Source organism: Nansenia antarctica (assembly GCF_963989245.1).
Source record: "Nansenia antarctica genome assembly, chromosome: 1".
NCBI lineage: Eukaryota > Metazoa > Chordata > Actinopteri > Argentiniformes > Microstomatidae > Nansenia > Nansenia antarctica.
In genome coordinates this window covers 94599712-94617291 of record NC_137674.1, presented here as the reverse complement: position 1 = coordinate 94617291, position 17580 = coordinate 94599712, and the positions used below count along the sequence as shown (strand labels likewise).

Below are 17580 nucleotides of genomic sequence, written 5' to 3'. Positions count from 1 at the left end.
AGCATCCCTTTAAGAAACTCTAGTTTAGTGTAGTAGCATCCCTTTAAGAACTCTAGTTTAGTGTAGTTTAGTGTAGTAGCATCCCTTTAAGAAACTCTAGTTTAGTGTAGTAGCATCCCTTTAAGAAACTCTAGTTTAGTGTCGTAGCATCCCTTTAAGAACTAGTTTAGTGTAGTAGCATCCCTTTAAGAAACTCTAGTTTAGTGTAGTTTAGTGTAGTAGCATCCCTTTAAGAAACTCTAGTTTAGTGTAGTTTAGTGTAGTAGCATCCCTTTAAGAAAGACTCACAGTTCTTGTAGCTGGGCTGGCGGAAGGGTTTCCCCTTGGAGAAGACGATGGCCACTATGAGGTACTGGAAGGAGGAGATGTAGAAGAGGCTGGTGTTCTCATAGTTCTTGATGTTGTGGTCGTCAATCTCCGTGGAGTTGTTGTCGTGGGAGGTTTTGTGGGAGGTGTTGCAGGCACTGGGGGGAGAGTGATACACAAAGCTAGCTACTTCCTGTCATACATTTCTAAACTAATATGTATGGTCAAAAGTGGCACTTGAGTGTGTGTGCATACAATAAAACTAAAGTAGTACTTGAGGGAAATATGTTCCTATCTTTAGAGTAGTCATATGGGTGGATTTGAATGAATGGTTCATATTGTGTCCAGTATGGTGGTACTACTCACTCGGACTGTGGTGTCCAGATCTCGTACCAGTCCTGGTGCCGGACCCAGAGGAAGGCGAGGGTCTGGAAGCCCAGGCAAATGAGGATCTGGGTCAGAACAGAGAACAGCAGGGGGCCGGAGATCAGACCTGAGGGGGGCCGTCTGGGCACCAGATCCTTCCAGGCTGGGTTCAGACTCACTGGAGAGGGGGGGGGGGGGGGGGTAAGAGAAGACAAGACAATGGATGAGTCAGAGAGCCGTGAAAGGAGAGAGATGGTCGAAGTAGAGAGGTAAAAGAAGAGAGAGAGGGTGAGAGAGAAGAGAGAGTTAGAACCAGCAGTGATAGTCAAGGACAACACGAGCGTACGTTCAGAATCGAATGAGCAGGTTGTCAGTCAGTCTAATAGCTCTCAGGTCTACTTACTGGTGAAGACGACGAGGAGGATGATGGCGATGTCGATGAAGAGGAACTGGAAATCTCCCAGGTTACTGAGGATCTGGGACAAGAGACAAGAGAGTAGAAGTCAGGTCAGAGTTCAACCAGCCAGCCAAGCTGTCTCTAACAGAAGCAGAGATTGGCCCAGAATGAACCTGGAAGGCTGGTGATGGGGTAGAAGGAATAATCCCTTTACAATCTAGGTACTTGAACTTTCGATCTACCACATCCATGGTAAAAACAGGGTGTTTCTGGTTGATGTAGGCTGTCCTCTTTCTAGCTTCTCCAAACAGGTACACAGGTACTTACAGAGTAAAGGAGGGTGACGCTGATATACTGGATAATGCTGTAGAGGGCCATGAACTTGAACACACAGAAGGAGGTGATGAGAGCAGCGCGGCCCTCTCTGTGGAGAAAAAAACAAAACAAAATGGTGGTTCAAGTCAGAGGATTCATTACCACAGTAGACATTTCATTTCAGTAGACACTGATTTCATCACTGATTTCAGCCTGTCTTCCAACGTTTCAGATTCAGTCCAACAACAGAGCAGGGGGGGCCTCCAGACAGTACAGTACCTGATGAGGCTGGGGACACAGGAGATGTTGGGGGTTCTGGAGGTGAAGGGAGAGGCTACAGAGGCCTCAAGCTCAGAGAGAGAGATCCCACCATGGGCTCTCTTCAGGGCCTGAGGAGGAGGGAGAGGGACGGTCGATCAGACACTTTGATTCAGATCACACCTACTTTCACCACTTGGGCTGATCTTTGTAGTGGCAGCCAAAAGTATTCGTCCAATCCCAACTGACTGACTTCATTTCTAACAAAACATTTGTGAGGAGGCTGTACTTACACCACAGTCATTTGCGCCATCTCCACACATTCCCACAAAGTAGCTGAAGAGGGAGAAGGAAGAGGATCATTAACTATATAAAAAGGTCTATAACAACAGATCAAATGAAAAAAGATGGTGAAGGACACAGGTGTGTTGCCTAGTAATAAGCAGCTTTATCCTCTACTCACTCCACACTCTGCAGCGCCTCAATGAGCTGGGTCTTCTGGTCCGGGGCCATCCGGGCAAACACGGTTCCGTGCAGCACCAACTACCAACACAACGACACTGAATCAGATACGACTTCTAAATCCTTGAAGCGGTCACTGTGGGTGTTACGTTGATATCGGTCCCCCCCCCCCCGTACCTTCTGTAGTAGGTCTTGAAAGTGCTCGGTGATGACGGCGAAGGACTTGCCGCCCATGGCGAAATGGTACTGCTCCACACGCTTGGGCTCTTCCACAGAACACACGTCGTTCAGGCTGATCTCCACTTCCTGTAAGGGACAGGAAGGGGAGGGGTCAAAGAGATAAGCAGACAAGAGTAGCAGACAGGCGAAAGGTGAGAGGCGAGGATGAAAGAGGTGACCGGGAGCATGGTGGTCAGGATACTTGTATGTCATCGAATGGAATAGGAAAAACTTTGCTTTAGTAACAACGATATGACACTTGGATTGGTCTAGACTAGAGACTCATTGACATTGCTGTAAAGCAAAACAATATATCACTCATAGCATCCAAACACAATGAGCCCTACAACACAATGACTGGCTGGCAGTAAGGACCTCTATGAGCAGGAGTGTGTATGGAACACACCCCACCCCATTCCTGCTGCGTGTGCTCACTGGGTTATTTCAGACCACTGACATCACTACGCCTCTCCATCTCCATAACATAGGAGGGATCAGCGCAACTAACTAACATGACTCATACTTAATACATTTCACTTATACACTTCATACTGTCCAACAGAGCGCACTCATTAACCTGTGTATGAATGTGTGTGTGTGTGTGTGTGTGTGTGTGTGTGTACCGAGTGTACGTGTGCCTGTGCGTGTGTTTGTGTGTTACAGTTCCTCTCTCCCTCCAGCAGGGGTCCCCCTCACCTCCAGGCGGGCGGTCTTCGTGGGCATGTCAGCGTAGCGCCAGGTGATCTTGGCAGCCTGGCCGTCCTTGGGAGGCAGGGCGTCTGCGATGATCACCCGGTCCTGAGGGGGGATCATCCCGCAGTCCCTCGCAACAGAGATAGCCGTCAGCATGTTGTCACCTGGGGGGGGACAGGTGGAGAGAGGGGGGGGGGGGAGAGAGAGAATGTTAACACAGGGGGGCTATTGTCCTGGAGCTCTCCCCCTTTTCCGTGACACCCTAAACCAGGGGTTCAGACAGGGGAGCCCACTGGCGCTTGACCAACGCTCCGCATGACAGGCCACGGGTTAGTGAGAGGGCTGGCGGACGCTGAAACTCTATCTAATTGCGTGATTACATTTACAGTGCTGAGAACGAGAGAGAGAGAGAGAGAGAGAGAGAGAGAGAGAGAGAGAGAGAGAGAGAGAGAGAGGACAGAGGGAGAAGAGAAAGAGAGGGAGGGTTGGACTTTGGATCTCTCTGCCAGTTTTAAGCTTGTAAGGCCTAAAACTTTATTAGTCCGAATTCCAGGAATACCTCAATAAATGCAGAAGGGATTCAGCTGTGAGCAGCACCACAACAAAAACCAAAGCTTCCCACAGTTCATATTCCACTCTGTAAAAAAAGCACAACATGGCCTTTTTTTCCTAAGCTGCATTTGGTTTGTGTGTGTGTGTGTGTGTGTGTGTGTGTGTGTGTGTGTGTCTCACCAGTGACCATGACGGTGCGTATGAGGGCCTTGCGGAGGTCTTCCAGCACTGCGGGGGTCTCGGCTTTCAGCTTGTTCTGCATGACGATGAGGCCTAGGAAGTCCATGTTGGCCTCGATGTGGTCCCTGAGGAACAGAGTCACACCAGAGTCACACCTCATCAGGGATGAGACACACATGAAACACCCGCGACTTGGTTTGGCAGTTCGATCCCCAGCTGGCCATGCGCCGAGGTGTCCTTGGGCAAGACACGGAAGCCCCAAATTGCTCCTAATGAGCGGGCCGGCATCTTGCATGGTAGCTCTTTGGAATAAGGTGCTATATAAGTGCAGTCCATTTACTATTACACACGTTTAGGGGGACAGAAAAACACTACTGGTCATTAGGGCAGCATGCAGGTAGGTCAGAGACTGTAGATTGTTACCTGTTGACGTTCTGGACTTTGTGCCAGGTGAGTTTGGACTCGAGGCGGCGGTGGGCCAGGGCGATGACCCGGAAACCCTGCTTGGTGTAGTCCTCCAGAACCTCTGCAAAGTTCTCTGGAACTGCGAAGAGAGAGAGAGAGAGAGAGAGAGAGGGGCGGGGGGATTCAGACACAGTGGAAAAGGGTTCATGGGGCAGCGCTAGCTTGAGGTTAGAGAGACCGGCTAGCAATCGGAAGGTCCCTGGTTCGATCCCTGCCTCAGGAGGGAGCTGCATGTGCCCTTGAGCAAGGCACTTAACCCCTTATTGCTCCAGGGGTGTCGACTAAGGCTGATCCCTAGCAGCAAAAAATACCAAAATTCCAACAATTGACTGACAAGTTGATTGCATGGCAAATAAAACAATTGCTATTATATGATTTGGATGATACAGTGCACTTTCCTATGACAACCACACACTTCAAGAGACATTCTAATTCTAAAGGAATTCTTCCAAAAACCTATACTGAGCATGTGTCTTTCTGGAAAAGAGTCTAGACAAAAAAGTCTGGTAGATGTTGCGTTAAATCAGACAGCTAACCTGTGTCTTGTTTGCAGAGGCTGGCCACCACCTCTGGCGCCCCCTTGAGGTAGGCATCCATGCGCTTCTCCCCCAGCAAACGAGCCACCACGCTCATCCTCTGCAGGGCCGACGAGAAGGGGAACTGGCGCACAATACCAATCTCATAGGCCGCCTGGGGAGGGAGCACACCGGGTAACATTTTTTTTTAAAGTAATTTTTTCTGAGCAGTCCCACTCATATTTTTATTTTTATTTTTTTAATTGACAGATACAGTAGAGTTTTGACAGGAAGGATGGGTGAGGGAGAGAGAGGAGGGATGATATGCAGGATATGTCCCCGGCTGGAATCGAACCGGGGACCCTGCGGTTACATGGTCAACGCTTAACCCGCTACGCCACCTAAGCGCCCCGAACAGGGTAACATTTGACCTGCTCTCTCTTTCTCACCCGAAACGAAGGGAACATGACCAAGAGAAGTGGGCTACTTACCGACAACTCGTACAGCTCCTTTAGTGAGAGAGGCAGGGAAACAGGAAGGATATAACAATGAGTTAATGCAATGCAACCAGAGGTAAATAATAACAACACATAAGAGGTATGGGGGGGTGTACCATGTCCTGCTCAGATGTCAGTGCAGGCTCGGCGGGCAGCAGCTGGGTGGGGGGGCGCACCACGGTGGGCATGATGCGGTTGTGGAGGGAGGTCTCCTCCTCCGTGGCCTCGTCCAGGATCTGAGAGGGAGAAGGAGGGAGGAGGAGAGGGTCAGGAGATGACGCACGCATACACGCACATGCACACACACACAGACACCTGCTCAGGGACCGGTCATTTACCCATCCTGTGGCTTCAAACATCTTCAGGTCCAGAGGATCTCCTGACAGTTGGCCCTCGATCTTGGTGAGGGAGTGGCAGGTGGCCATGCATGCCACAAACTGGGACTTGACCAGACTCTCCTTGTAGGCGTTCTCCTCTGACAGCTGGAAACTGAAAACAGAGGCAAACTGGGTTAAGTTTGTAAATGGGTAAATGGGACGATATGGCCGTATGAAACTAAAAACCCCTTTCACACATAGGAGCCTTCCCAGTAGATTCCATGGACTTTACCTGATACGGTGCAGTGTTTCCCCCAGGATTTTTCACATTAGTGGCGGGGTGGTCGTCTTTCGCGCGGGCAGCGCGCGCCCGATAAAACGCGTGCACGCGAAAACAAATATAATTTCTTAAATAGCGGTTAAGTCATTAAAGCCGAGCAGGTGATTTTATATAGAAGGTGATCAAATACCAATATTGTTATGTACGACAGTATGTCATTGCAGCACTTTGTTGCACTTTACGACGTCACGTTCTGTTAGAGCTTTACGACTGTGTGTGTGTGTTGTCAGAATGAATGGCACTTGACAGTAAACGGATCTCAGTTTGTATACCTGTGTGGATCTACATTTATTAGCATAACACAAACATAATAAATTAGATAGAACAACCCTGTTCATTAATGTTCATTAATGCTTGAGTTCATGTTCATGTTCGCACTGTTACTGTGTTGTGTGCCAATGCACCCCTGTGATGCTGTGTGTGTTATTGAGACCGTTGGGAGAGAGAGCTCCGGTGAACTAAGAAAGTTGTGTATGAGATAGTTTACAATTAAACGCACAGATTACATGAGAGAAGCTATCTGTCATTATTTCAACCACTGTCCAAGTGGGGACGTTACAATACTTTCGTTTTAGAACGAAACGTTAGGCTAGCAGCGTTTAGCAGTCACCATTCTTGAGCAAAACATGATACAAACAAACATTCAAATACTCGTGTCGTCTTGATTTTTTTTCCGATTTCAATGTATGACGCATCATTTGAAAGCTTACCATCTGTAGTTTCAGACTATGTAAACAAACGAAAAATTACGTAAGCAAATGGTTATTATTTATCTGGTATAGATACCACTTCTGCGCCGAATGTACCGCCACCGGCACAAATCCGCACCCGTAATTACCGTAATTTCTAAACGGTTTGTGCTATCGAAAAAAATCCAACTGTCCCTGAAAGCTGAGATGTTGCACTTCAACCAACATATAGGGTATTACGGTAAAATGTGACGTGAGGACATTCTCAGAGTCAGTTTACTCACAGTGATTGGCGGAGCGTTCAGGGACACATGCTTTTTTTCAGTTCTCCGGTCATAATAACTCGCTGAATCAAAGTGGACTGTTTGAATCATTTGGTGGCGGAGCAAATTCATTCGTGGCGGCCCGCCACCAATAAATGCATATAGAGGAAACACTGCGGTGTATGTGTGAACGTGACTGAGCAAGGAAATTCGATCAGGCATTTTTCCCCGATCGGGATCATGTATAATCCCATGGAATTTACAGGGAAGCCTTAGGTGTGAACAGAAGCCTGAACATTCCCTGGCCCGGCACGCAAAGGGTTACGTATGTCTGATGCGAGACGTTTTCACATGGAAAAGTTAACCAATCACAGTGAGGAGTTTCTCACTTTGTACTTTTGGTTTGGTCCGCTGATGTTACAGAGTTGTACGGATAGATAGATAGGATCTTACTTACTTAGCTAGATTACTTATTAAATGTACATGTGTGATATGTTTACGCAGTGTGCATCAGTGGCACTTCCAGTCCCTCCCTCGCTTCAACTGTGCTTACTCAGGCCGACAATACAGTGTGGCTGCGCTGTAGCACGTTCTCCCATACTGTGCTTTTGGACCAGCATAGTCTGTTTATATCAACACTGGTATAGTCTGTTTATATCAACACTAGTATAGTCTGTTTATATCAACACTAGTATAGTCTGTTTATATCAACACTAGTATAGTCTGTTTATATCAACACTAGTATAGTCTGTTCATATCAACACAAGTATAGTCTGTTTATATCAACACTAGTATAGTCTGTTTATATCAACACTAGTATAGTCTGTTTATATCAACACAAGTATAGTCTGTTTATATCAACACTAGTATAGTCTGTTTATATCAACACTAGTATAGTCTGTTTATATCAACACTACTGTAGTATAGTTTGTTTATATCAACGGTAATCAAGTGCTTTAGTTGGCAAGCAAACTTGGTGATGGTAAGCATAATACGAGTTGACTCGCTGTTAAATTAATGTGAAAAATATGATGATAAATACATATAAAAAGGAGGTATGATATATGGCAGATATATATATATATATATATGGCAGGGGTCGGCAAGTAAATTTGGACTTGGAGTCACTAGATGGTGGGCCAGAACATAATCAAAGGCTAATTTAAGTAATTGACTTTTCTTTCGAAAAATGTAAATACATTTCCGCGTTGTAGAAAATCAATGACATCACTAGTCAACTAACACAGCTTGTTTTGTGAGCCTGCTAACAATGTAAAGTAGTGTTCTAGTTAACTAGATAGCAGTCCAATCCATTGCGTTGCAGTATTTTGGCTTGACTAGAAACGTAGTTTCACCTTTTTCCATATTTTTGAATAATAAATGTGTGGACTGACGATGTAGCGCAGCCTAACTTATTCGAATAATTATTTAACATACAATTGTCCACCTACTTATGATTCACTATGAGGGGTTCAGCGTCATACACCCCGCTGCCTGACTGTCTGTGCCTGTGTCATTCACTCTCAACATGGATACAAGTACAATAAGCATTCTTCAGTTAGGGGTAGATTCTCTATTCGGACATTATAGCCTATATGTGGGACTGTCGGTCCGATATTGTAAAAAATAAATAAATCTTGAAATAATCTTCGGGCCAAATATTATTGCTGGTGGGCCAACAATGGCCCGCGGGCCGCCTATTGCCGACCCATGGTATATGGTATACGGCAGTCTCACGCATCTGTCTCGTTCGAATTCACGTCTACTACGTTCCAGTTCTCCATCCAGTTGAATGCGTGATTCAAGTAGCTCGCGCAGACCCGGGACATGTGTGAAAAGGCGCAAGACGGCAATCTTCCGGCATTTAGCTCATGTGTGAACGGCGAAAAAATCACTGGCGGACCCGGGCTGGGATTCCATGTAATTTACAGGGTAATATGTGTGAAAGGGGCTTAAAACACTGCTGATGTTTTGGTGTGGCTGTTTCAATTGATGAACACTGTTTCAGTGACCTCTTTCGGATGAAGATGATGAGAATGATGACTTCCTAGGACGTTAATGGTCTCACCTGCCATTCTCCACTCGCTGGACTCCCCACAGGTCTAGTCCGTCCTCCGTCAGTGTGCCCGTCTAAGGAGGGAGAGAGAGAGAGAGAGAGAGACACAATTGAGTCTGGGTGATTCTTACCTCTCTTTAGCAGCTCTCTGGCACCATGAGCGCTAGGCGGGGGAGCTCAGTGTCCTACCTTGTCGAAGCAGACCAGGTTGAGCTGCCCGCAGATGTTGATCCTCTGGGGGCTGATACAGAAGATGCCGATGCTCTTGAGTCGGCGCTGGGCATAGACGATGCCCGCCGTCATGGCAGCGGGCAGCGCGGGGGGCACGGTGATGGTGATGATGTCCAGGGACTCGATGATGATGGTCTTAGCTGGCACCTGGGGCACAGCGACAGACAGAGGGAGAGGCGTGAAGAGAACGAGGCAACCAACACAGTGTCCCCCACAAAGAAAAGATGGCCTACTGGGATCGACTGTATCTATCTATCTATCTGCTGTATCTTATCTACTGTGTGACTGTGTACCGGTACCTTGTTCATGATGCTGAGGACGATGGAATAGACAAAGCCGATGCCGGCGATGGCCACCAGGCACAGCAGGAAGAGGTAGGCGTCGCGGTACAGCTTAAAGTCCGTGGGCTTGGGGTAGAGGATGGAGCGCACCAGCTGGCCTTTAGCTGTGCTGAAACCTGAGGCAGGAAGAGGAAGCCGGAGAAGGACGAGGAAGAGGGTTAAGCCTGAGGATAGCAGCGCTGCAAGGACACAGCTCTGCAAAGATAACAGGTTTGACACACACAAACGCACGCACACAGACACACAAACACATGCCTCACACACACACACACACACCTTACACACAAACACCTCACAGACCACACCCCTTACCTGTGCGGACCACCACAGCCTTGACCAGCTCCCCAGAGTAGAAGCGGGTCTGGATGACGTGGGTGCCACAGAAGAGTGTGTGTCTCTTATGCTCGTCCATGCTGTAGGGTCCTTCGTCCTCCGACTCCGACTTCTCCCCCAGGCCCAGGTTGGGCAGGTTGGTCTTGGTGACGGGTACACTCTCGCCTGCGGGGGACGACGACGACGAGAGGAAGGGGGGAGGGAGGGAAGACGGTGAGGGTGATTTTGGCGATACAGGTTGTGGGAGGACTTGACTTTGTGGGAGGACTTGACTTTGCACTGAAAGCCAGGGTAAGTGATAATATAATGGACTCTTGCAGCTTCACCTGTGAGCATGCTCTCGTTGACGATACAGGTTCCGCTGATCAGCACGGCGTCGCAGGGCATGATGGTCCCGTTGCTAGGGATGACCATAACGTCACCGGGCACCAGGTCAGTGGACATGGCCTCCTCGATCTCTGTTAGGGCATGCGAGAGAGAGAGAGAGAGAGAGAGAGAGAGAGAGAGAGAGAGAGAGAGAGGGTGAGGAGGGAGGGAGGGAGGGAGGGAGGGAAGAAAAGAGAAAGAGAGAGAGAACGAGAGAAGGAAATAGGGAAGGCAAGGCAGGGGGGCAGGGAGTGGGAGCAGAGGAGGTGGTGGTGGTGGGAGAGAGTGAGGGGGGAGAGGTATTCTGTGCGTCAGAGCTCCAGTCTTGTTCAGCACATCTCTCATTACTCATGCCCCTCTGGGCAGGGAAAACGCTGAGACATCATATGCACAGGCCACTGCAGTGCGCACACACAGACGGACACACACACGGACGCACAACTAAGTGAGGGATATGTGACAAACCGTTGTTGGCTCTGCAGACAGACACGCGGACAATACTGTGAGCTGCCACCATGTCATGAAGCATGACGTATTGCTGAAAAAGAAAGAAAAAACAAACACTTCTAGAGGCTGAAATACCAGAACATAAAACAAACACAACATGTCCTTCACATACAAGCTTCTAGCGACTCCTAGAAAGAGAACCCTCCCTCCCTCCCTCCCTACGCAGTGTGATTGTAAAGGGGGCTTTTCTCCCTCTCGCTGGGTGAACCCTTGGCCCCAGAGGCAGTAGACCATGCAAATATGGCCCGTTATGTAGGCCTGAGTGGGCATGGATTAGACCGGGGGGGGGGGGGGGGGGGGGGGAGCTATAGGCCTACATGGTCTAACGCTGGCTTAGCCCTGCTTGACCTGGTTGAGCACGGGCCCTCATACGCACCTTTTTGATGGTGTACAGAGAGGTAGCTATCGATATGACCGACATGAAGACTATGGCTACGGCGTAGTAGTAGTACTCGTCAGCGCTCCACAGGATCACACTGAAGAGCTGGAAGATGTAGAAAGGGTTGAGGACCTGCGGAGAGAGAGAGAGAGAGAGAGAGAGAGAGAGAGAGAGAGAGAGAGAGAGAGAGAGAGAGAGAGAGAGAGAGTTAAGCAATATTTCAATGACGTGAGTGCCAAAAAGAACACACTGTAAGGCCTACAATGATAAATGAATCAATGAGAAATATCCTTGACCCATATCTACAGAAACAACAAAAACAAACTATGCTGCTATGGGGGAAAGAAGAGAGTGAGAGAGAGAGAGAGAGAGAGAGAGAGAGAGAGAGAGAGAGAGAGAGAGAGAGAGAGAGAGAGAGAGAGAGAGAGAGAGACAGAGAGAAAGAAAGAAAGAAAGAAATAAGAGAGGGGAAGAGAACTGTGGAGGAGGGAAACACTGTGTGTGTTGCTATTGTAGGCCCTGTCGACTCGGTTGGAACTAAAACAGACCGTCAGAAAGAAGAAGGCTTGACATCTCCTCAAATGAACATTCCCACTAGAACCACAGGAACAGGATTCATTCGAAGTGAATGTCATTATCTCTGACGGTCGTACATTCAAATCAAAGAGGCTGATATCATAATACAATAAGAATAACCCACCTCTTTGATAAGCAGCTTGAAAACGGAAGGCACTTTCACTGCAATTTCGTTCACTCCGAAAAACAATCTCCTGTGTGGGGACAACAACAAAAGGTTTAACATTGACAAAGCTCTCTCTCAAACATACACACACACACATAAGTATATATACCTAATACCACTAAACGTTTTGACGAGGTGTGTGACGGTATTATTCTACTGTAAGTAGGTCAGTACTCGCCAGGGCTGGAGTCAGTCGCACGCACGCACGCACGCACGCACGCACGCACGCACGCACGCACGCACGCACGCACGCACGCACGCACGCACGCACGCACGCACGCACGCACGCACACACACACACACACACACACACACACACACACACACACACACACACACACACACACACACACACACACACACACACACACACACACACACACACACACACACACACACACACACACACACACACACACACACACACACCCTCAGATGCTGAGTGAATGACACATACAGGGAATAGTAGGCTAGCTCAAGGCATAGTGAAACACACACTGGGCTATGAGAAGGTCACATGTGTTGTTAGGGGTGACTGAGCTGAGAACGCCATGTGGTCTATGGTGAAAGAGATGCTTCAGGCCTGTCAAGCTGAGCACTCTGGAGTCTAGGGGATGGGCTGGATTCGGAGGCAACCTACTACAGTACAGGAGGAAACCACTGAACAAACCCTTTCTGTTATGTACAGAAAAATTATCAGATCGAAAACGCTCTAGAAAGTGTCAGAGTCCAAGCCTTAGCTCAATTTCAGTGTGCAGGCTTCAGCGTCAGTGGTTCCAAGGCTAATAGCATACCTAATGTTTTATGAATGAATGAATGAATGAATGAATGAATGAATTTATGTAGGCAATTGGCCTCTATCCGATTAATCGACAGAATACTCGATCACTAAAATACTTGATAGTTGCAGCCCTTTTTCCAATGTATCAGGTGCAGCATAGAAGAATGTACCAAGTAAGTACTTTTTGCAAACATTCCTTATGTTCTTTTTTCGAAATCTTTTTTTCTATGTGCAGCCGTCAAGTACCTGTACTCCTGCTGGTTCCTGGTCAGACCGGCGCTGTGCTCTGTGTGGACGGTGGAGCAGGTCACCTCCAGATCCTCCAGGCCCCTGTGTGTGTGTGTGTGTGTGTGTGTGTGAGAGCGCATTGGAAAACAAAGAGGAAGGATACATCCATAAAACAAATATGCCTTTTAGAACAAAGGTTTCCAGGTGAATGCAGAAAATAAAAGAATAATAAAAACAATAAATCAGAGTGCACTGCTTACGTTAATACTTCAAAGTTCTGTCCCTCGTCGGTCCAGTAGTACTTTGTGCTATGGAGGGTAAAATAGCGAATCTGCGAAGGAAGAAAGGTGCAAGGCCGTGTTATTAGAAACAAAAAGAAGTGTGTATTTTTCAGAGAGGATTAAGATGTGTGACTGTGTGCGTGTGTGTGTGCGTGTGTGTGCGTGTGTGTGTGTGTTTTAGAGAGAGAGAGAGATATACAGCCAGGCCTATGTCAATGTGATTGTGCGTGTTTGTTTGTGCATATTCACATTATTTATGATGCATGTGTGTCCACGTCCCGCCCAATTACCTGAGTAGGCTGGTGCTCTGCGTATTTCCTGATGAACTCCTGAGAGGGGCTGTCTGAGGGGTGAGGGGTGTGTCCGTTGGCGACGGGGGGGGTGGTCTGAGATTCCAGGTTGTCGAAGGGGTTCCTCCCCGGGGCCAGCATCACACGGACCCTCGCCAGGAACCAGCGCTTAAACTCGTCCTGATAAGACAATAGAGGATACTAGATGTGAAATACCCTAACCCTATGACGGTAAGAAAACCTAAATAGATTATAGGTGTGTGTATGTGCACAACTGCATGTATGTGTGTATGTATGTATGTGTGAGCGTTTGAATCTGCAGTGTGGCCGGTGAAGGACGTACAGTGGATTGGAGCAGCACCACGTCAGCCTCTCTGACGGTGGTCCGCGTGCAGGTGGCCTTCACACACCACTCTGGCATCCAGTAGAGGAGCAGCAGAAGGAATCCCCCCGTACAGAGCACCCCTAGGCCCACCAGACCCATACGCCAGCGACACAGCCTGTACCCCTGGAGCTCCTGCAGGAGGGAGGGAAGAGGGGGTGAGGTGAGAGGAGGAGGAGGAGGGTGAGTTAGGACTGTACTCTTTCATCTCTTTGGGCTTTCAGAGGTGAAGTTTTAATTTGAATGGGATTCAATTTTAATCCAGCCTAAAATTACATTTTTTATTTGAATGCGATTTGATTTGCTAAAGCCAACAGAATATATTTACTCAGAGAGAGAGAAACACACACACACACACACACACAGAGAGTGTGTGTGTGTGTGTGCGTGCGTGCGTGTGTGTGAAAGTGCCTAAAATGTTAGCAATGTAACAACATAAAGGAACGCACCATTTCATCCTCCAGCCCCTTGTTCACCACCTTCAGCTCTTCTTTCTCCATCATGTAGACGAGTCACCCAGCCCACACAGCACCGCTGATTCACTGAAACAAGAGAGGAATCACGTCAGGGCACCAAGACACCACAGAGTTCCACCCAGGGTATGACAGTCCACTACATTCCATACCACAGTACCACATACCAATAAACTGACAAGTTTAGCCCAATACGACTTGAGCCATTGACACACCAGGACACAAGGACACCCTGGTAACCTGCTAGAACATGACTCTAGATCACTGGAACCAGAAGCAACACTGATGACAACCAGCACTGCAGTCTTGGTAAAAACAGAAAGAACATAGGCTAGTTCAAACAAGGTTTGAACAAAGTATCAGCTAAGTGTATACCATCACTCTCACTAGGTCAGGACAGGACACTTTCAAAGCAGACGCATGAGAGAGTCCCTGCAGGGCAGAGACAGCTGGTTGACCTGAGAGCACCTGAGACTAGAGCACTGTGTGACTCATGTCGCTGTTTGAAACACAAATACAGAGACAAGACTATCTCCTGTCCTAACAGCTGGGCGGCCTGGAAGGACAGCTGAGGAGGAAAGAGAGACAGGACAACAGGGGGATTGGATAACATACATATGATGAGTCAGATACGGGTATGTGTGTGTGTGTGTGTGTGTGTGTGTGTGTGTGTGTGTGTGTGTGTGTGTGTGTGTGTGTATGAAGGCTCAGTAATCTTGAGGAAGGCTGTGCCAACACTGAGGGTCAGGGTGGAAGGTTAACTTAACGGATACTTGGAATCATCAATCAACAACTCCCAAACTCATATCTATCCGTCAACTCTCTATGTATGCATTTCAAAAGAAGAAGAAACATCCTCAGGAGAATGGCTTTCTTCTCCAAACTTGAGTGAACATTAACACAGGCCTACACCACCACATTGCCAATCTCAAAGTTCCTACAAATGAATAACCCAACACTGGGAATCAATGATCAACATGCCCATGAACTCTGTAAACTACGGAGTCAACATCGAGTGGCAATGCGAATCCATATTCGTCTCGACCTCCAGACTAAAACCCTCACAAACAAGTCGACAGAGCCTGGGCCTTGCGAGACCAGCTTCATATCAGATGGAAATAATACAACCAAATATTCCCTTGCAGTGGAACGTTTTATCTCACTTCCTGACAACATGTCATGTCAGGGAGTGGACCCCAAAAGTCTGGGGACCAGGAAGTCCCTCCAGCAGGTCTGGTCAACTCCAGCCAGGCTTCGCAACGATCTGGCCACATTCCATGATGCCCACACCATGCATGGTGAATGGAGCACGAGGGGGAGCCTTTACGTGAGTGGCACTGTACCATGGGGCAGTTATGAAAATAATAATAATAAGTGGTCTGTGCTGACCCAGTGGGAGGTCTATCCTTTCTTTGTATTGGCCTGTGTGCTGTTTGGGTGTTGCTGAAATTCCAGATGAGGGGGGAGATTTAGCTAGGCACACTGCTGCGAGCTGGGGGAGGAAACCAGCTAGCCTGTGCATGTCTGCGATTAGCTAGACAGACCGACCGACCACCCAACCACACACACACACACACAACAAAAACAACAGGGGTTCACCATAGCTCAGCAGGTGTCCGATGTCATGCTGGAGAGTCCCGATGATGAGTTAATGTACATCTGTCCAGAAGGGCTGGCGCACGCGCACGCACACACCTCTCATTCTGACGCTTTTATAGGAGTAGGCTTATCATTGGAGTTCATAAAAGAGAGCCTTTTAGACATTATAAACCATCAATCATACCTCTGTGGCCCTCTATTAGCTTCACCTGCTATCACCCGGAACATAAAAAGTTGAAATTCAACAACATACACTTAGGTTTAGAATTAAAACCTAAAGATCCCTAACCCTGTGCCGTCCACATAAAGTCACATACACACACACACACACACACACACACACACACATACAAGACACACAAGAGACTGGCTTTTCTCAAGGCCCAACCAGAGAAAAAAACTAAAAAATAGATGCAAGAGGGAGGCAGGCCGGTGGCGAGTCAGAGGGGCTTTTGGCAGGACACGCTGTCGTATCAACAATGGAGCGACACGAGGAAAGCAAGAGGGACAAAGGGGGTAGAGAGACAGAGATGGAGAGTGAGACCGGGGGGGGACCAACCTGACCCTGGTTGTCTGGACCGGTGCTAGGGCGTTGGGCCGCCCTGCTGCCGCGCTCCCCTGCCCTGTGCCACTGGCCCCTGATCTTATCTGCCCCGCTGCACTCAGGCTCTTTCTTTCCCTGGCGCACAGCGGGATATTTTGCTTGGGACCAAGCCCTTCCTACTATTTTACAGCGGGAGGCCCCGGCGCTGGACAGGCTACCCTCTGGTGTGTGGTCAGTCAGCGTATCAAACATAAACAAGAAGGCAGAGGTTGAAGAGGTAGTAGCATGAGTTTTATCCACAAAACACACTGCACCTTTATCAGCCTGTTACACAGGAACTATCCGTTCCATCTTTTATTATCCAACCGTCTGTACCTTATATGGCCTCTTGGGTTGCATCAGAACAAGGCCACAGGCTACACGGAAAGCCTGCCTACTAGCGAGCCCGACACGTTTCTCTGCCTGTCGTTAAAACATCAATATCTCACCGTTTAACTCAGCTCGAAAGAGAACAGGACAGTTATGTGCCTTTGGCAAGTCAGTTAAAGTATAACTTCAGGGTAGGTTGGAATAAATAAGGGGGCAGCTGTGCACACGAAAAGTCTCCGTAAACAATTTGTCAGATTAGGATAGATTATCTCCAATCTTCTTCCAGTAGACATGGTTCCAATCTTTCTCTGTCATTCAGGATTGAGGCCGGATATTTAACACAATAGATGGCATGGAATAATGGTAACCTAAACATGAACAACTCCAAACCATTTTGGGATGAACTACTCCTACCAACACAGCCTGGAGTGGTTGCAGTTAAGCCTGAATGGCAAGACAGACGGACAAAGAGTGTCTGAACGGCCTGAGAGACTCAGAGATTACAGGAGGAGCTCTACTAGAGGTCTACACCACACAGGTCCAGGTGGTCTTACCTTCAGAGCCCGGGCAGCAATTGAACGGCCTGAGAGACTCAGAGATTACAGGAGGAGCTCTACTAGAGGTCTACACCACACAGGTCCAGGTGGTCTTACCTTCAGAGCCCGGGCAGCAATGCCCCCAGGCGGTCCTCCTTCCCTCGGTAGCTCGCTCTCTCACGACACCAACCTGGACCCCCTGGGAGACACCAAGAGAGAGCCATCATTAGCTGAACCCGGTCTGACTCTGAACAGACCCACAGTGACAACAGGGCGACAAGACGAGCAAGACCTAGCTGTTGGGAAAG

General features: G+C 48.2%; 1 protein-coding gene across 1 annotated transcript in view; it reads right to left on the bottom strand.

Annotated features, from left to right (window-relative positions):
• Positions 1-17580, bottom strand: part of atp13a3 (ATPase 13A3) — a 32758-nt gene that overhangs the window by 8473 nt on the left and 6705 nt on the right. Inside the window, exons 2-29 of the mRNA XM_080534203.1 lie at positions 14201-14293; positions 13713-13886; positions 13370-13549; positions 13059-13129; positions 12817-12900; positions 11748-11817; positions 11045-11179; positions 10627-10699; positions 10122-10253; positions 9775-9960; positions 9421-9578; positions 9080-9268; positions 8903-8964; positions 5564-5714; positions 5342-5461; positions 5220-5237; positions 4750-4903; positions 4172-4292; positions 3749-3873; positions 3020-3180; positions 2282-2410; positions 2106-2185; positions 1936-1978; positions 1664-1773; positions 1397-1493; positions 1076-1148; positions 673-850; positions 289-464 (exon numbers count right to left, since the gene is read on the bottom strand). Coding sequence (XP_080390329.1) covers positions 289-464; positions 673-850; positions 1076-1148; positions 1397-1493; positions 1664-1773; positions 1936-1978; positions 2106-2185; positions 2282-2410; positions 3020-3180; positions 3749-3873; positions 4172-4292; positions 4750-4903; positions 5220-5237; positions 5342-5461; positions 5564-5714; positions 8903-8964; positions 9080-9268; positions 9421-9578; positions 9775-9960; positions 10122-10253; positions 10627-10699; positions 11045-11179; positions 11748-11817; positions 12817-12900; positions 13059-13129; positions 13370-13549; positions 13713-13886; positions 14201-14254 — 3304 coding nt within the window. The 5' untranslated portion in view covers positions 14255-14293. The remainder of the gene's footprint in view (positions 1-288; positions 465-672; positions 851-1075; positions 1149-1396; positions 1494-1663; positions 1774-1935; positions 1979-2105; positions 2186-2281; positions 2411-3019; positions 3181-3748; positions 3874-4171; positions 4293-4749; positions 4904-5219; positions 5238-5341; positions 5462-5563; positions 5715-8902; positions 8965-9079; positions 9269-9420; positions 9579-9774; positions 9961-10121; positions 10254-10626; positions 10700-11044; positions 11180-11747; positions 11818-12816; positions 12901-13058; positions 13130-13369; positions 13550-13712; positions 13887-14200; positions 14294-17580) is intronic.